We start from the raw sequence: 17,962 nt of genomic DNA, 5'->3' as shown, positions 1-17,962 counted from the left end.
AGTCTTTGGTATGACCTGGCCGGCCGGGGTTTGAACCCCCAACCTTCCAGTCTCAGGGCGGACACTCTACCACTAGGCCCACTGAGCCGGCCAACATATTTTTCTCTATGAACTTCGATTGTGCACATATTAGTTGTTCAAATGTGCTCATACTGGATGTGATATTTTACAATGAAGACTGCAGCACTACAGTTGAACCCCGGCCGAATCTCTACGCTATTTTGTTCAAGAAGGAGCATCGAGAAGCGGAGCCGGCACGGTCCCTAGCTATTGGTCTCATTTGGACTAAAACAGGACATAAATGCACAAAAGTAGTCCATGTGAACAACAGGATGGCTGTTGTTTACAAATACAGTGTGACGTGTGGAAGTCCACAGGCACCCACCCACCCGTACCGACCGAGCTGGTTGGTGTGTTATGTTCATCACTGAAAAGGCCCCGCCCCGTATTAAAGTTTGCTCTTAAAAAGATCCATCAATCGTCCAGCCTCTTAAATATCATACACAGCAGCTCTCTTTTCACACCGTTATTGCGTGGACTCAACTCTTCAGCGTGAACCCGTGCATTATTTAGAAATGTGAACAAACACCACTGAGTTGAAATGTCCAACACGTAGTTATCTTGTTGACCGCTAGAGAGCGCGGGTGTATTGGAAGTCAATTGTGAAGTGGTTTTTCCTTACCGAGCAATGAAGTGTCCATTTTCAGAAAGTGTTTATTGTTGACCGCTAGAGGACGTTAGTGTGTCGCAAGTCAATTGTGAAGTGGTTTTCCTTGCCAAGCAATGAAAAGTGTCCACTTTCAGAGACCACATACATGCTAACCCGGGGGAAGTCATGCATAGCGAAACCAAAGAAAATGAATGAATGAATCATTATTTCAAACATGATTTAAAGAATAAAAACAATAAAAACCAAACAATATATATATCACTGTTCAAGTGAGGTCATAGTTGCGCATCAAACTCCTGTTGCATTGTGGTCCAAAGCTTTTTAAACGCGACACGAACCTTTCTTATTCCCTTCATAATAATAATTGCCACACTGTTCTGTGCACCATTACAGTAAATTAAAGAGCAAACACGTGATATTGTTACGTATAAAAGGATCACTGTAGCTAGTGTTATCCTAGTTACTTTTTAAACAAGTAATTAGTCAAGTGATTAGATTCACTTTTTAAAGCAAGTAGTCAATAAAGCAACAACTTCAAGATCATTTTGGCACTGCTTGCTACGTTTCCAAGCAGCAGAAGGCGCCTTCGTCGATTGCGACACTTTCCCACATTCAAGATGGCGGTGCCGTACACGTACATATCTCAGTTGAAGGCATTAGCTGTTAGTTTCTGTCTACTGTCCACCATCCGCCATCACCACGCCAAAACAAGGAGGTCAGTAGCTAGCGTGTGTCTGTGGTTCAATGGCAGCGCGAACAATTTACGGATATTCTTGGTGGATTTCGTTGACTGTGGTTATTGTCTCATAGCAGCATGTAACGCAATTTACGTTCATGTTTTGTCCTAGCTAAGGCGCAGATCACAGGAAATGGTCCTAAAGTGGCAAAGTAGACACGTAAATTACTGTGACAGCAGAGTGAATGAAAGACACGGGCTTCAACGCAAATATTGTGGATCAACTGAACACATAAAAGGTCAGGTTGTGTATACGTGTGTCAATTTAGAGCACCCGACATATGTTGGCCAAGCTAGCAATTAACTTGTTAGCTAGCTAGCTAGCTAGCTTGCGAGCAAGCAAGCTAATTGGGTGAAGGTGCGTGGTAGTGGGGAGTAAATCTGTAGGATGTCTGCCTCTGTTTAGATTTAGGAGTACACTGTCCTTTATTGTATCTTAAATGACACACGTGCGACGTTTAATCGATATATAATCGACGGTCATGTTTCCACTGGGCTGTTAAGGTTGAAAGAGTGATACGTTTCTGCCCGCCGTGCTAACAAATGGCTCTGTTGCATATCATGCGTTCATCTGGGTCTGATATGACAAATCATTAGCTAATTATATCCCACGTGTGCCTCGCTAATAGAAAGTTCGTATTACTGTGTTTGTGAAAGAGGAAATAGTTTGACCAAAGATCACCTCGTGCAGCGGATTGTTGTCAAACAATATTGTCGCGGACCCGCTTTTAAATAGAATAAAAGAAGATGACACGACCGGACGGCATCATAACAATGGGATTGTGGTGAAGAAGACTTGACTGAACATAGTCGTTCAATCCGATCCAGCGCTATCTGGCAAAAATCGCATTCCTCTTCCGTTGCTCCACTCGGAAACATACAGTGACATCACATCGTATGGCAGTGGCACAAATGCAAGTACTCTCCAATCACATCTTTTCATTCCTCAGGCTTGTTCATGGAAGACCAAAGCATTTACTGGTGGGGCCAAGATTAAGTATTTCCTAATCCAGATCCAGTTCAGGATTGCTATTTATGGTAAGTAATAGTATAGGTTTGGATGGATTTGGTTGAATAGTTCTTCCCAAGTCCAACGCTCAGTTTGCTCGAGCAGCTGCTTTCTTTGACTAACACCGTTTCATATTCTCCTTTTGTAGAAATTGCTCGGAAATGAAATAAAGTGGACGACGGGAGGAGTTGTGCCCACTCACTCTTCTCCAACATTTTGAAGGATGGCAGGCCTGAAGCTCGTCACGCCGGCCACATCTCCCATGGGGCCTTTTTTTGGACTTCCGTGGCAGCAGGAGGCTATCCACGATAATATTTATACACCTAGAAAATATCAGGCAAGTTTATAGAATAGGTTCTACACGCTTTAAAACTCTCTTGCGTCGCTCTTAAAAAGTCTTCCATTTAACTTGAAAAATCCTCTCGGAACCTCAGATTCTAAGTAAAAAGTATTTGTGTTTGCAAGCAAAATAAAAGTAAAGCATTGTTTTGTGATTGGCCTCCTAATATTGACCTCTTAGGTCCTCCACCCCCCCCACACGGGTCGAGTACAGCAGGGCAGATTTGTTTGCGGAAACGGGGTTAAATGTCGAGGAGAGCCGCCCGGGTAGGTTTGTCACTGGAAACTGGACTCGTACTAGGGACCAAGATGACCAGATGAAGCATTTCATTGTATTTCAACATTGATGAAGAAGGTGGTACGAGCGTACCCGTGAAGGCTTCTTCTTTGCACATGCCGCAGCAAGAATTTGTGATGGCGCGTGTCGCAGACTGCTGGCAATGCGTCTGTCACCATATGCATTGGGTTGGCAATAGGCCTTGAGGCAGCGCGCGTTTGACTCAATGCACGTGCCTTTCCCATCCAAACTTACTGAGACATGAGAGATGCAGCAAGGCGCCTGGACTCAAAACCGAGAAGAACTCCAAGGTCATCCTCGCTGTATCTTGGATGGAATTTTCTTCGACTTGACAATTTCCTCCATGATTGTTGTCATTTCTTTATGAACAGGTCATGATTGACTTGAACCTTCTTATCTTGCACAGGTGGAACTTCTCGAAGCAGCTCTTGAACGTAACACAATCGTCTGCTTAAATAGCGGCTCAGGGAAGACCTTTATTGCAGTTCTCCTAACGAAAGAGCTCTCCCACCAAATTCGGGGAGAGTACCTAGGAAATGCGAAGAGGACTGTATTTCTTGTTAACTCAGGTACTGACACTGAGATGTATATCTAAAGCTTTGAATTCATTGTTTTGCGTAGCCCTCCCTGTCTGTTGCTCAGCAAGCAGCTGCACTTTGAGATGAGATCGAAAGCTTTGAATTGATTATTTTGCCTAGTCTTGCGTGTTGCTCAGCAAGCAGCTGCACTTTGAGATGCTACTTAAACCTTTGAATTCATTTGAAGTCATTGTTTTGCCTAGCCTTGTCTGTTGCTCAGCAAGCAGCTGCCATCAGAACTCACTCTGACCTCCAAGTGGGAGAGTACATCGACGTGGAGGAGGCTTTGGCGTGGACCTACCGTCAGTGGAGCCAAAAGATAGTCAGGAAACAGGTATGTGAATGAGGGGGACCAAGTTGACATTTGAACCTGTGATGTGAACAAGCCTAATGTGCTAGCCTTACCTTGACGTTTACATCTCCATCCCGTCATTGTGACCTTCTAGGTTCTGGTAATGACTTGCCATATCTTCCTGCATATGCTGAGGAATCAAATCTTACCCTTGTCCAAAATCAACTTGGTGGTTTTTGATGATTGTCATCTTGCCATCACAGAGCACCCCTACTGTGAGATCATGAAGGTGGGTGTGATGAAGACTTTGATGATTTCTATCTTCATTTGGTTGTTGCCACTGCTTTGCCTAGTAGAGAGTTTTTCGCCGTTTTCACCGGCATTGAGCCATATGGGAAACAATACAATCAAGCCACTTTATTTCCAGAGCGCATTTTGCATCAAAGCACTTCACATATAGGAGTGGGACAACCACAAAGACAGTGAAAACCGAGGAATCAATAGGAAAATACAAAATGAATGTTTTGAAAAGAAAACAATGGCGTGGCTCCGCTCTACTCTGCTCTGCTCTGCTCTGCTCTGCTCTGCTCTGCTCTACTCTACTCTACTCTACTCTACTCTACTCTACTCTACTCTACTCTACTCTACTGAAACGATTGACGGCAAAATCAGAAATCTTTCTCGCTGTTCAAATACTGTTGGGTTGGACCAAATGAAAGCATTTCTTGGAATCATGCCCCATCTTGCTGTTTGTGGTCACTTTCTGCAGCTATTTGATGGAAGCTCGTGCAATCCTCGCATTCTGGGTCTCACAGCCTCCATTCTGAACGGCAAATGCGACCCGTCGGACCTTGAGCGGAAAATACAGAGTTTGGAGCGCGTCCTGAAGAGCAACGCTGAAACTGCCACTGACCTTGTAGTTCTAGACAGGTCCTATAATACAAGTACAGGTTGTTGGCATGATGCGCTCTTATTGTATTTTCTATAAATTCCTCACATGTTCTTCCAGATATGCCTCTCAGCCAAGAGAAGTTGTGCTGGATTGTGGCCCCTATCTGGACAAGAGTGGGCTATCCTCTCGTCTCCAGGTGGAGTTGGATGGAGCTCTGGACTTCTTAAACGATTGTTACGTCTCTGTTCCGAGAGAGGACAGAGGTCCGACAGTCATCTCCCGACAGGTTAGGCTCTTGATACCATTTTGATATTTCTGGAGCTCGACTCGAAGCTCAACAGGAAGTCGCTCTCTCGCTCGCTCGGCCAGCCTTATTGTATTTCCTTTCAGATTTTGCCCCGCTTCTTGGCCTTTTCTATAGAAGAATCTGAACATCCAATTCCAATTGTATAGCTGCTTGCACAGCTCTAGTCATCATCATCATTATTATTGTTCTCTAAATCCTAAGGTTAGTTTCCATGTGTGGTTCATGTTCTCTTTGTGTTGTTCAGGTACTAAGTGAATGCAAGGCTGTGCTCCAGGTGCTGGGACCCTGGTGTGCAGACAAAGCAGCAGGCATCATGGTGCGGGAGCTTCAGAAGTACATCAAACACGAACAGGGGGAGCTTCACCGCAAGTTTCTGCTCTTCACCGACACCGTTCTCAGAAAAGTCCACGCTCTTTGTGAAGAACATTTCTCTCCTGCCTCCTTGGACCTCAAGTTTGTCACACCAAAGGTTCTCCGTCTGCTAGAGGTCCTGCACGAATACAAGCCTTTTGAGCGCCAGCAGTTTGAGAGCGTCGAGTGGTACAACAACCGCAATCAGGACAATTATGTGTCTTGGAGTGATTCGGAGGAAGAAGATGAGGATGAAGAAGCGGAGACCAAAGAACGGCCCGAAGCCAACTTTCCTTCGCCGTTCACCAACATTCTATGTGGTATTATATTTGTGGAGAGGCGTTACACGGCGGTCGTCCTAAATCGGTAGGATGACCATGATGTGCGTGCGAGGAGAGGCCCGAACCCTCCATTGCTTGCTATCTAGATAGCAGGAATAGGCCTGCTACCCACTTGCCATATTGATATCTTCTATCATATTTCCATTCCAGTCTTATCAAAGAAGCGGGAAAGCAGGACCCAGAGTTGGCTTACATCAGCAACAACTTTATTACCGGCCATAGCATTGGCAGGAATCAGCCGCGGAACAAGCAAATGGAGGTGGAATTCAGAAAGCAAGAGGAGGTAGCAAAGCAAATTCTCCTTTGTAACACACACACACACACACACACACAATACCGACAGCACACTCGAGGATCCCAAATTTGTCCAGAGCTTTGTAGAGCGCTTGCTTGCTTGCATGACGTTCTAATCCATTGTCTCTTGAAGAACACGTTTTTCTGCTTCTTCAGCTGTATTAACTGTCTTCCGTCTTGGGCTCGTAGGTTCTGCGCAAATTTCGAGCTCACGAAACCAACCTGCTGATTGCCACCAGCATTGTGGAGGAAGGTGTGGACATTCCAAAGTGTAACTTGGTGGTGCGCTTTGACTTGCCGACTGAATACAGGTCCTATGTTCAGTCCAAAGGCAGAGCTCGAGCTCCCGTCTCCAACTATGTTATGCTGGCCGATAGCGACAAGACCACGTGCTTTGAAAATGATCTGGGTACCTACAAGGCCATAGAAAAGGTCAGAAATCCTCAGCCTACTTTGTGCATACCGTATTTTCCGCAGCCTCAATTGATCCACGCGTGCGTCATTGGCACGTTGATTTCCAGAAAGCTTGCCTTGTACTTCGTAAGCACGTCGATGCCGTTTGAGAATAATGGCGGCAGAGGTCCGTACGCTACGTATCGCGTACGGTCCTCCGATTGCTTTAGCGCCCCGATTGACGGATTCGCCGCTCTAATTCCAGCTTTCTTCCTTGAGCGCATCCTAAAATCAAAAGGTATACATCAATGAATCCATGCGCAACCACCATGAGTATTTGTTCTTCCGAGCAGATCTTGAGGAACAAGTGCTCCAAGTCTGTGGAGGTTGGCGAGTTTGAAGGAGATCAGCAAGTGTTGGACGATGACAACATCCTTCCTCCGTACGTGCTTCAATCTGAGGACGGCGGTCCTCGGGTCACCGTTAACACGGCCATCGGTCACATTAATAGGTATGGTTTTGTGCTCGGGTTGTTACCGAAATCCAACGGTCGTTTCCAAAAAACAAAGCGTGTTGTTCAAACGGCTCAGGTATTGCGCTCGGCTGCCGAGTGACCCCTTTACCCACTTGGCTCCCAAGTGTAAAACGGTGGCGACGCCAGATGGGAGATTCCAGTCGACGCTTCATTTACCCATCAACTCCCCGCTCCGAGTGCCAGTTAAGGTGTGGAAGAAGCTGCGACGTCAGTAATAAATGTTTTGTTGTAACGGGCACATCTTTTTTCTATCTTGGCAGGGTCCAAAAATGAATTGTTCCAGATTGGCAGAGAAAGCAGTTGCCCTACTTTGTTGTGAGAAACTGCATCAAATAGGTAGGTCCTGCGCGGAACACAAGCCACTCTGCTTTCCACTTGTTAGTCACTTCTTTTTGCTTTGCTCTGTCTGGTCTTTCCAAGGCGAACTGGATGATCATTTGATGCCAGTTGGGAAGGAGACGGTAAAGTACGAGGAAGAGCTAGACCTTCACGATGAAGAAGAAACCTGCGTTCCCGGACGGCCTGGCTCGACAAAGAGGCGACAGTGCTACCTGAAAGCTGTGAGGGGAAGAAAACAAACAAACAAAAAAAGATCTATCTATCTATCTCTCTATCTATCTCTCTCTATCTCTATCTCTCTCTCTCTATCTCTATCTCTATATCTATCTTTCTTATATATCTTATAGATATATCTATATATATATCTCGCTCTCGAGCGTGGAGTCATTGCAATTGTCTGTTCTTTGATGTTCAGATTCCAGAGTGTCTGCAGGACAGTTTTGCCATCCACCAGCATACTTACTACTTGTACGTCATCGGAATGGTTCTCACCACACCGCTCCCGGATGAGCTCAACTTCCGGCGAAGGAAGCTTTACCCACCGGAGGACAGCACTCGCTGTTTCGGCATCCTGACGGCTCAACCCATACCGCGAGTAAGAATGGAACGCCTCTTGGGACCGGAGCCCATTGTTTTCACTATCAGGGTGGGAGGGGGAGGACTTTTTTTTTTTCTATACGGTGATCGTGTCCCCTCACGGCAGATCCCCCATTTTCCTGTCTACACGCGCTCGGGCGAGGTGACCATCTCCATCGAGCTTCAGAAGTGTGGCTTCAAGCTCACTGCCGCTGAGCTGGAGCTCATCATTCGCCTGCACCAGTACATCTTCTCCCATATCCTTCGCTTAGAGAAACCTGCACTGGAGTTCAAGCCTACACTTGCTGACTCTGCTTACTGTGTTCTACCGCTCAATGTTGGTGAGTTGCTATTTCAGGCGGATGCTATATCCAACCAAATATGTTATATTTGCTCAGGATGCTCTGGCTTAACCATCAATCTCAACTGCTTATTGTGAACATGCCGCTTGTAGCATTTCTCAATCCCTATCGTTTGAAACCTTTGGACATAACGTGTTGTTCCATTTTTCCATCCTCTTATTTATTATGTTATTTGTTTATTTCTTATTTAGTCATCACTCTTATTTATTCATTAGTTGTGCCTTCTTGTTTTTATTTTTTGGTGTTTACTTGTATGTATATTGTGTACTATGTCTTGTCACTGTGGGATAGTGGGAAGGTCATTTTGATTTCTTTGAGTGTCTTGGCATGTGAAGAAATTGACAATAAAGCAGACTTTAACCTTGACTTGTAGTTGGAGATTCCAACACACTGGATATGGACTTCAAGTTCATGGAGGATATTGAAAAGTCTGAGGCCCGAACTGGCATTCCGACTACTCATTACACGAAACAACAGCCATTCAACTTCAAATTGGAGGATTACCAGGATGCCGTCATCATTCCAAGGTATGTACTCGGGGCGTCTTTTTGCTACTCTCACCTTTTCCTTTCAAAGGTCTGAAAAGCAGGCTCGTCCTCTTATTTGTCGCTGCTCTGAGCGGACTTGTTTTGCTGGCGCTTTCTCAAATTTATGCCTTTTCTCATCCTCTCCCAGGTACCGTAATTTCGACCAGCCTCATCGCTTTTATGTCGCTGACGTGTACACAGACCTCACACCTCTCAGCAAGTTTCCTTCACCAGAATATGAGACATTTGCTGAGTACTACAAAACCAAGTACAATCTGGATTTATCCAACATGAACCAGCCACTCTTGGATGTTGACCATACCTCATCCAGGTTAGTAGTGTGGCCATACTGTGATGCCTTACATGCCATATTTACAACTGCAATGAGGGAGGGGCTGGGCTGGGCTGCCTTGCGTGCATGCATTAATAAAGGCGATCATTTCCAAAGATGGGTTGACGGTACAAACGGTTGGTAGGTCGCTGGCTGGCTGGCTGGCTGGCTGGCTGGCTGGCTGGCTGGCTGGCTGGCTGGATGGATGGATGGATGGATGGATGGATGGATGGATGGATGGATGGATGGATGGATGGATGGATGGATGGATGGATGGATGGATGGATGGATGGATTGACATCACCTTTGTTGAACGCTTGTTTTACGCTCACAGACTCAATCTCTTAACACCTCGTCACCTGAACCAAAAAGGCAAAGCGCTGCCGCTAAGCAGTGCAGAGAAAAGGAAAGCAAAATGGGAAAGTCTCCAGAACAAACAGGTAAAGTTTGCTTTCTTGTGGCTGTCATTCTTTTCCTTTTCTTATGGGTCCTTGTAAGGATTGTTGTCTTTGCCAGATCCTGGTTCCGGAGCTTTGTGCCATCCACCCCATCCCAGCGTCCCTCTGGAGGAAGGCAGTGTGTTTGCCCAGTATCCTCTACCGTCTCCACTGCCTCTTGACGGCAGAGGAACTCCGATCCCAGACGGCCACCGAAGCCGGAGTCGGATCACCCACGCTTCCGCCTGATTTCAGGTATCAAATGAGCCTGTTTCCCACATGGTAAGGCGCGCTTCATTTGAAGGCAAGCGCCTTTCCTCTCTTTTTCGGCCAGGTATCCAAACCTGGACTTTGGGTGGAAGAAATCAATTGACAGCAAAATCTTCATCTCCTTAACGGAGTGCAACGACATTCAGTGTAAGCAGCAGCCGTCAGCCGATTCAATGTCGGGTGGCGGTCGTCCTCACCGTTCCCAAGCCGCGGTCGCTTGCGGCAAGAAGCGCTCGACTGCGTACAATGGCGGCGAGAGTCTCCCGGAAGGAGAGCAGAGTCTCCGGAATAATTGCCAATGCCCCCGCTGTAGTTTTGTCGAACTGCTCAGCCCTAAAACGATGCAAATCCCTCCTACCTCAGTTCCCGCGGAGCCCTCTCGCAGTTGCGAGCCTCCCGGCACATGTCCCGCACAGCGTAGCGAAGAATGCGCACTCGGAAGCAAGTCGAGAAGTGACGCTACCTCAGCCGACAGCGAGTGTCCCAATGTTCACAAAGCACCTTCCCTCAATCCCAGCAAAGTAGCAGGAGGTGCTATCAAAAGGCTGGGGCCCAACCCAGGCCTTATCCTCCAGGCCCTGACCCTTTCCAATGCCAGTGACGGTTTCAACCTGGAGCGTCTGGAAATGCTGGGCGATTCCTTCCTCAAACACGCCATCACCACCTATCTCTTTTGCACCTATCCCGATGCCCACGAGGGCCGGCTCAGCTACATGCGCAGCAAGAAGGTGAGTGAGGCAGCGAGTGAGTGAGGCAGCGAGTGAGTGAGGCAGCGAGTGAGTGAGGCAGCGAGTGAGTGAGTGAGTTGCTTTTCATCAAGGAATTGTCCAATCTAGATAAATTAACGTGACTTGACTTTGATGGTAACATGAAAAAGTGGGATCTCAATACCATTTGTAGGGGCAGTGATGCCATTCAAAGGACTCAAATAGTACATCACCGTTGTCCTCTCTTTCCTCTTTCTCTTCTTCCTCCTCTCCTGCCTGTGCGATTTTTAGGTGAGCAACTGTAACCTCTACCGCTTAGGGAAGAAGAAAGGACTCCCCAGCAGGATGGTGGTCTCCATTTTTGATCCCCCAGTCAACTGGCTGCCTCCTGGCTATGTGGTCAACCAAGACAAGACTGTCGCAGACAAATTGGACTCAGATGAGGTCAGTGGATTTTGCCCGTCGAGATTTGGTTTTCCTTGTCTTTTGATCGTTGAGTGGCAATCAATGAGTGTCCATCCATTCCAAGATAACTTGTGCTCCTTCTATGGCGGGGAGTGAGAGGAATTCAGCCATTCCATTATTGATAAGAGCGTATAGATCCAGCCACAGTCAAGCCTGGCTCGGTCTAACGGGCTTCACGGCTTGGCGCGATTCCCCCCTCCCAATTGGGTCATGCGTGACGTCGCTCTGATTTCAACATGGCAAATCCAAGATCAGACAGAAAAGTGATGACGCCAGATATTGACCACGTTTTTCCTCCCAACAGCCATCATGTGGTTCTGCACCACAGTATTAATGCCAGTCCACAGCACCTCCAATCGACACGTTTGACAGGCCTCGATCGTAATATTTCAATTTTGATGACGTGTGGCTGATGCCCGCTGTTGCTCAAAAAAGCTGTTGGTCACTCTACACACGTATTAAGGCTGTTAATCGTGTTTTTTGTTGGACTTCCAGGCCGTTCAGAAGTCTTGAATCGAAATAAACTCCAGTTGAGCCAGCCCAGTCTTAATTGAATGAACGACATTTTTGTCAATGAAAGTGATTTAGTCCCAGTTAGTTATATGTAGTTGTCGAAGGGAGGCTTTTAGTCTTATCTATAAGTCTAGTTTTTGTCTGGTGAAGAATAAGCATTTTCGTGAATGAAATTACCGCTAGTATACAATGGCTCTGATATTTGTTTTCTTTTGAATTCAGTTTGATGAAATTAGCGCCAGTACACAATGGCTTTTTTTTTTTTCTTCTTTTTAATTCAGGCCGAGGAAATGATTGTGTCGAACGGGTGCTCTGCTAATGAAGATGTGAATGAAGACAATAATGAGGGAGAGCTGCTTTTGAAGGATGAACCAAAAGATGAGGTCAACATGGAGGATGACCTGGAGTACTACAAGGAACACATCAAATTCATCGACAATATGCTGTTAGGCTCTGGCGCCTTTGGTAAAAAGATTTCTTTGAGCAGCAGCTCTCTGACCACTGCCTCAGAGCCTTTGCCATCCATCCAGACGGCGTATGAATGGAAGGCCCCAAAGAAAAACCCATATCCCGCCGCGGCGGCAGCGGCGGCGGCCCAGCACCACTCTGAGCCAGCACCCGCCACAGCCGAGGACTTTGACTACAGCTCGTGGGACGCAATGTGCTACCTGGACCCCAGCAAGGCCGGCGAGGAGGATGACTTTGTGGTGGGCTTTTGGAATCCGTCGGAGGAGAGCTACGGCGCCGAGCTGGGAAAGCAGTCCATCTCTTACGACTTGCACACAGAGCAGTGCATAGCTGATAAGAGTATCGCCGACTGTGTCGAGGCTCTGCTGGGTTGCTATCTGACTAGCTGTGGCGAAAGAGCCGCCCAGATGTTCCTGTGCTCGTTGGGCTTGAAGGTGTTGCATATTTGTCACAAATGTCTCAATTAGTACGTGCGTAGAAAACCAATCAAAAGGTGAGCCCTTTTTTTTGGGGGGGGATTGTCTCAACAATATGTGGCTGGCTCTTGGTTTTCCAGGTCTTGCCCCTTGAGAAAGGGAGCGTGACAGAAGAAGCTGGAGTCAGCCCGACGTCCTCGTGCTACGGCTGGTTGAAAATCCCGCCGCGCTGCATGCTGCAACGTCCGGATGCGGAGCGAACCCTCAAGCACCTTATCTCTGGCTTTGAGAATTTTGAAAAAAAGATCAACTACACATTTTACCACAAGGCTTACCTACTGCAAGCCTTCACCCATGCTTCCTACCATTACAACACAATCACAGGTGAGACAAGATCTCGCTCTCATTCAAAGAGCGGCTCACCCGTTTAGTGGTTATCGCTGACGACGACTTCCGAGACGCTAGGCCAAAAGTCAGTATTTTGACCATGTCGCGAGCGAGCGAGCGAGCGTGTGGGCTTTTGCGTCTTTCGTCGAAAGCGCAAGAGCTTTTGATCACGCCTGTCCTTTGCTCTGCAGATTGTTACCAACGCTTGGAGTTTCTCGGCGACGCAATTCTCGACTACCTCATTACAAAGCACCTTTACGAAGATCCGCGGCAGCACTCGCCCGGCGTACTGACAGACTTGCGCTCGGCGCTCGTCAATAACACCATCTTTGCCTCTCTGGCCGTCAAGTACGACTACCACAAGTACTTCAAAGCGATCTCCCCTGAACTTTTCCACGTGATTGATGACTTTGTGCAGTTTCAACTGGAAAAGAATGAGATGCAAGGCATGGACTCCGAGGTAAGCGAGCACCGTCACGGCCGGCCGGCCGGCCGGCCAGACCCGTGCGCGTCCGCGGCAAAATGATAGCTACCACGGATACGGGATTTCCAATGGAATACGAAAGCGTGGATCGTTGCGGCTCCTCGTTTTTGGCGCTGACCAAATGAAATTGGGGCGCCCGCCGTCACGACTTGACATCGCCGTCTGTCTCGGTTCAATGTCAGTTACGTTCTCTGTTCAATGTCAGTTACGTCGCTCTGAAGAAGATGAGGAGAAAGAGGAGGACATTGAAGTGCCCAAAGCTATGGGCGACATCTTTGAGTCGCTCGCCGGAGCAATTTACATGGACAGTGGGATGTCGTTGGAGACGGTGTGGCGCGTGTATTATCCAATGATGAGGCCACTGATCGGTAAGGACCAAGTCAGACGCTGCTGTTTGATTGCAAAAGAAGTTCCGTTGAATCATTTGATTCTATTCCTGCAGAGAAATTTTCCGCAAACGTGCCTCGGTCTCCTGTAAGGGAGTTGCTTGAAATGGAACCGGAAACTGCAAAGTTCAGGTAAGTTGAGGCAAACGTCTTTACACGGCTCTCACGGTAAGAGCGCCTTTCGTGATAGATTTCTTTCAAAGAGAGAACATCATTTGGACTTGTTTGTTTTCACCAGGATTCAGATGACTCCCCTCGAGTCAAATGACTGGTCCTGTGTGAAACTTAAGAGCTCAAGCACGGGTGTTTAGCTTTGCATTCAAAATGTTTGTGTCACCATCGATGATGGTAGTCCTTTTTCTCTATGCGTAGCCCCGCAGAGCGAACTTATGACGGAAAGGTCCGAGTGACGGTGGAAGTGGTGGGAAAAGGCAAGTTCAAAGGAGTGGGACGCAGCTATCGTATTGCCAAGTCGGCGGCGGCCCGACGAGCGCTGCGAAGCCTCAAAGCCAATCAACCTCAGGTCCAAAACGACTGAGCTCCTCCTCAAGGCGAAAAAGCAGCATTTGCCACGCCACGCTAGCTAGGTATGCCCTCCTCCTGTATGTTACACCAAGTGAGAAACAGTCGGGGGACGTGACGGGACGGGACGGAAGACGTTTGCATCGGATCTTTTTCATTCTTGTTGCGCACACACAATCTCTTTCTTTTTCTCTCTTTGCTTTGGCGACTGCTTGATTCACATGAATCAAAGTGTTCAACTGGTCAGGTTGCAATGTCTATCGCTCCTTTTAACCTCATCCAAAATGAAAGTGAGGCAGGCACACGTTGTCATTTCCATCCATCCATCCATCCATCCATCCATGTATGTAGCGAGGCCAACACGCTTAACTCCTCAGCCTGTGCACTAATGCCGGTAAGTTTGAAAGTGTTATGACAAAAAACAAATGCGAGCAGCAGACGTAGCAACCCGATTCCACTGGAGAGAAATGCAATGAATAATGATGGTATTATGAAAACGCCGTGGTCACATTGACAGAGAGCAAAATGACAGAGCTATAACAAAGTATGTATACAAATCTCAAATGATGTTTTGGGACTCAGAGGCTCGCTCACCTATTTTCCAAAATAGATTAAGATAGATAGATGGATAGATAGCTAGATAAATAGGAATGTGAACATTCCCACTTACTGTAACTTCTTTTAAACTGCAATTGGGTTGCATGTTCTGATCTAAAACTGTAACAAATGGATTTCTTCTGTGAGTCTTTTCATTGTTTTGTATATGACCAGAGTGAGATTAAATGTTGTGGCATTACTTTGGTTAGTAGGTTTAAATACATTTTCCCCCCATCATTCTATTAATGCTCTAGTGGCTGTCAACAAAGAGAAAATTGTTCATTTGAGATACAGATAGTGTATCAGTTGTACAATTGCATAGATTGCAATTCATTGGATGGAAAACAGGCACATTTATTACACCATGCAAGTGTACACATGCTGGAAGCAGCTTTGGGGGTTAACGTTCATCACGGACAAAACCAATATCAGCTCTTTTTCTTGATTTCTCCTCCTAGATCTTGCCGATTACAGCTGAAGCTCGATTTTACGCGTCCATTTTTGGGACATTTTCAAGGAGTATTTGAAATGGACCATATAAGGCCAAATGACTAGCGCGTAAACCACAACCAACCTTTGTGACTCCTTGATTGCAGTATTCTAGATAGCTAGGACTGTATATGATCCGCTAAAGCGTGTTTGCCGAGGCGCCGCTTCCACACTCAACGTCAACAGACTTTGACTTAGGGGAGAGCATTCACGGTGACCGACGGCAAACGGAGCCCTCAGCTGCAAATGAACGTGACAAAAGGACCCCTTTCGGCTGCCGCGCCTTTCTAAAAAAACAAAACTATCTATACAAGGCGCTTTCAGGGTCATTCCCAAATTGTGAAACCCTAAATCGGCTTAAAATCAAGCTTTAGCTGAATTGTAGTCTGCCCTATTGTTATTATTGCTCATTTTCACCTCAGTACCTCACTTAATTGCATTCATGTACTCGGCTTTTTTGTTTGTTTGTTTGTTTGGTGCTACTTTGTGTATGAAGCTTGAACTTCTTTTTGCACTGTAACTGTAATACCTCCTCATTTCATTCATTTTGTTTGATGGATGGCATTGTCTTTTTTTGTGAGCTGTGGAGGAATGCTCTATTGTTGCATCTTCCCTTTCACAGTTAAGTTTAAGCATAGAAAGTAGAGGAGGGACTGAATTCTTTTCTTGGGGGGCTGCTGTCCTTTATGTTTAACGTGTTTCCCTGCACACTGGCTGGTGAGCAGATCATTTGACTCAGACAGAGAGAGAGAGAGAGAGAGAGAGAGAGAGAGAGAGACAATGAAAACATACAGGATACTGGCACCCTATGCGTTAGGGTGACTATTCTTTGTCCATTACTGACTTTTAAAGGTCTTACTGGAGGGAGGGCTACACCGCCACTCTTTGTTGATTGCGACGCGACAGCTCGCAAACTTTGGAGGTGACGCCTCATTCATCGGCAACAACTCGTTGGCTTTTAACCAGGGCTCACGAAGACGTCAAGACGATAGATGGTCTCGCAAAGTCGTAGAGCTTTCGGGTTGAACGATCCAATATTCATAAAAGCGAGGAATTTCAAAGCAAATATGAAGACGATTGCATTGTCCCATATCGTATTTGACGTGTGACGGACAGGGGGCGACGACCGTAGGAATCCAATGCTTATTTGTCGGTGAGCTAGTACTGTTATTGGGAGCCAAAAGAATGCCTCAACTCGTCGTGCAGCACTACCTCAGTAGAAAACATAACAGTATATTGTGTTGCATGATGACACAAAGAACTATCTGTATTGGAGGACTCCAGCCTAGTGCTACTTAGCTCTAGCTTTACAAACTCCACGCCCGTTCCAACGGGCCCGCTCGCCTCAGGCTCAAACAATAATCACTTGGTAGAAAGAGTGATGATGGGACCTTCCCGATTAGGGTGAAGGCCGTCCATCTTTAGTCGGTCGCTCAAGTGGGAAGAAATAATCTGCTAAAGCTCTCATCATTGCAGGCAAGAGGCCAGAGACAATGACTCGATGCCAACTCCTCTATCTGGCAAGATTACAAGTCCTAGCTATGTTTTTATTCGTGATTGCCTAATGCCAGCTGCTGCCTAAGGTTAGCTCCAATGCTCTGGCTGCAGATATACACATTACTCTGGCTGGCTGGCTGGCTGGCTTTTTAAACTTAACGTTGTGAGGAATGGAGTCATGACTAAAATGCGAGAGCCAGAAGACCCAGGTGAAGCGGAACCACTCTGTGTATTAACGGGCACTTATCGAGCCGCTGAGGGGTAATCCTAACTGGTAATCAGAGGAGGCGAGCAACTCGTGTTAACAAATGATTCTGCTCTGATGAACACGGCCCTCCAGCAGGGTCAACCTCTCCATGAGATGGGGGCAAGTGGTGCGCAAAACCCTATTCGCCTGTTTAATCCAAGCCATATTTGCGTACCCGATGAACAACGGCGGACGAGCAGCCACGGAAACCCCCCCCCCCGGAGCGGTGTCCGAGCGGCCACGGAAGTCCGGAGCGGTGTCCGAGCGGCCACGGGAGCCCAGAGTGGTGTGGCCAAGCGGTGGTGTGGGCGAAACTTGCAAAAAGTAATCATGGAGGAAGCGGGTGAGGGGAAATAGAAAAAAATAAAATAATGTTTATCTTCTCTCCAGCATCTCTGCGACCAACACTATGTAGCCAAGAAAAGATTTTAAATCGATGATTCAGAGGGATTGTCCCAATTGGAGTAAGTTGTATTTGTCGCATGGGAATATAAAAAAGAAATTCATTCGTAGAAAAAAAAAAACCCAACTTGAAGGTTTGTAAGAAAAGAAATGTATCTGTACCCCAAATACTGCATTTGTCAAAACAATAAAAATTGTATCTGTAGAAATGTGTGTAAATGAAGTGGTATGAGTGAAAAATAACATTTCACGTGGGAGGAAAAACGACTGGCAGTTGTGGGAATTTATTTTGTAGCAAACTGTAAGTGTACATGGATGGCAATATGGATAAAATACCTGTATTTTATTAATGACCCCTTGATGTGCCTCTATGCACTTATGTATGCATTTTTGGTAAAAAATGTTGCAAGCATGCACACACTATTGCTCGCTGTGAGGTCTCCAGCAGCAGCAGAGGAGAACGTGCGTGTGTGTATATGCATGTGTATACATACATATAAATGTG

The 17,962-nt window shown here is 46.6% G+C and overlaps 1 protein-coding gene across 6 annotated transcripts; it reads left to right on the top strand.

The window, feature by feature from the left end:
• Window positions 1–1,239: 1,239 nt before the first annotated feature.
• dicer1 (dicer 1, ribonuclease type III) lies at window positions 1,240–15,021 on the top strand. 6 transcript variants are annotated; one of them, XM_061300682.1, is made up of 30 exons: window positions 1,240–1,385; window positions 1,519–1,645; window positions 2,357–2,444; window positions 2,564–2,752; window positions 3,459–3,621; window positions 3,834–3,964; window positions 4,077–4,211; window positions 4,692–4,852; window positions 4,932–5,100; window positions 5,366–5,838; window positions 5,964–6,096; window positions 6,297–6,539; window positions 6,854–7,011; window positions 7,091–7,223; window positions 7,296–7,371; window positions 7,456–7,595; window positions 7,790–7,969; window positions 8,078–8,291; window positions 8,686–8,839; window positions 8,988–9,170; window positions 9,505–9,610; window positions 9,687–9,862; window positions 9,942–10,605; window positions 10,876–11,028; window positions 11,844–12,464; window positions 12,587–12,830; window positions 13,025–13,293; window positions 13,523–13,685; window positions 13,760–13,835; window positions 14,076–15,021. In XM_061300682.1, the coding sequence occupies exons 4-30, from the start codon at window positions 2,639–2,641 to the stop codon at window positions 14,239–14,241; spliced, it is 5,598 nt and encodes a 1,865-aa protein (XP_061156666.1). In that variant the 5' UTR covers window positions 1,240–1,385; window positions 1,519–1,645; window positions 2,357–2,444; window positions 2,564–2,638; the 3' UTR covers window positions 14,242–15,021. The 6 variants fall into 6 exon arrangements, 4 of the variants coding, with proteins under 4 accessions (XP_061156666.1, XP_061156667.1, XP_061156668.1 ...); XM_061300684.1 differs by having other exon boundaries at window positions 1,364–1,645; window positions 11,844–12,027; window positions 12,073–12,464; XM_061300683.1 differs by lacking the exon at window positions 1,519–1,645 and having other exon boundaries at window positions 1,261–1,385.
• Window positions 15,022–17,962: the final 2,941 nt, after the last annotated feature.

This window comes from Syngnathus typhle, linkage group LG16, assembly GCF_033458585.1.
Source record: "Syngnathus typhle isolate RoL2023-S1 ecotype Sweden linkage group LG16, RoL_Styp_1.0, whole genome shotgun sequence".
Taxonomy (NCBI): domain Eukaryota; kingdom Metazoa; phylum Chordata; class Actinopteri; order Syngnathiformes; family Syngnathidae; genus Syngnathus; species Syngnathus typhle.
Note: the sequence above shows the minus strand (reverse complement) of the source record. Positions and strands in the feature narration are given on the sequence as shown.

Coding starts and splice junctions, on each gene's coding strand:
- dicer1 (XM_061300682.1), top strand. CDS start 2,639: ATGGCAGGCCTGAAGCTCGTCACGCCGGCCACATCTCCCATGGGGCCT. Junction 4,853..4,931: donor GACCTTGTAGTTCTAGACAG/GTCCTATAATAC, acceptor ATGTTCTTCCAG/ATATGCCTCTCAGCCAAGAG. Junction 7,596..7,789: donor GACAGTGCTACCTGAAAGCT/GTGAGGGGAAGA, acceptor TTTGATGTTCAG/ATTCCAGAGTGTCTGCAGGA.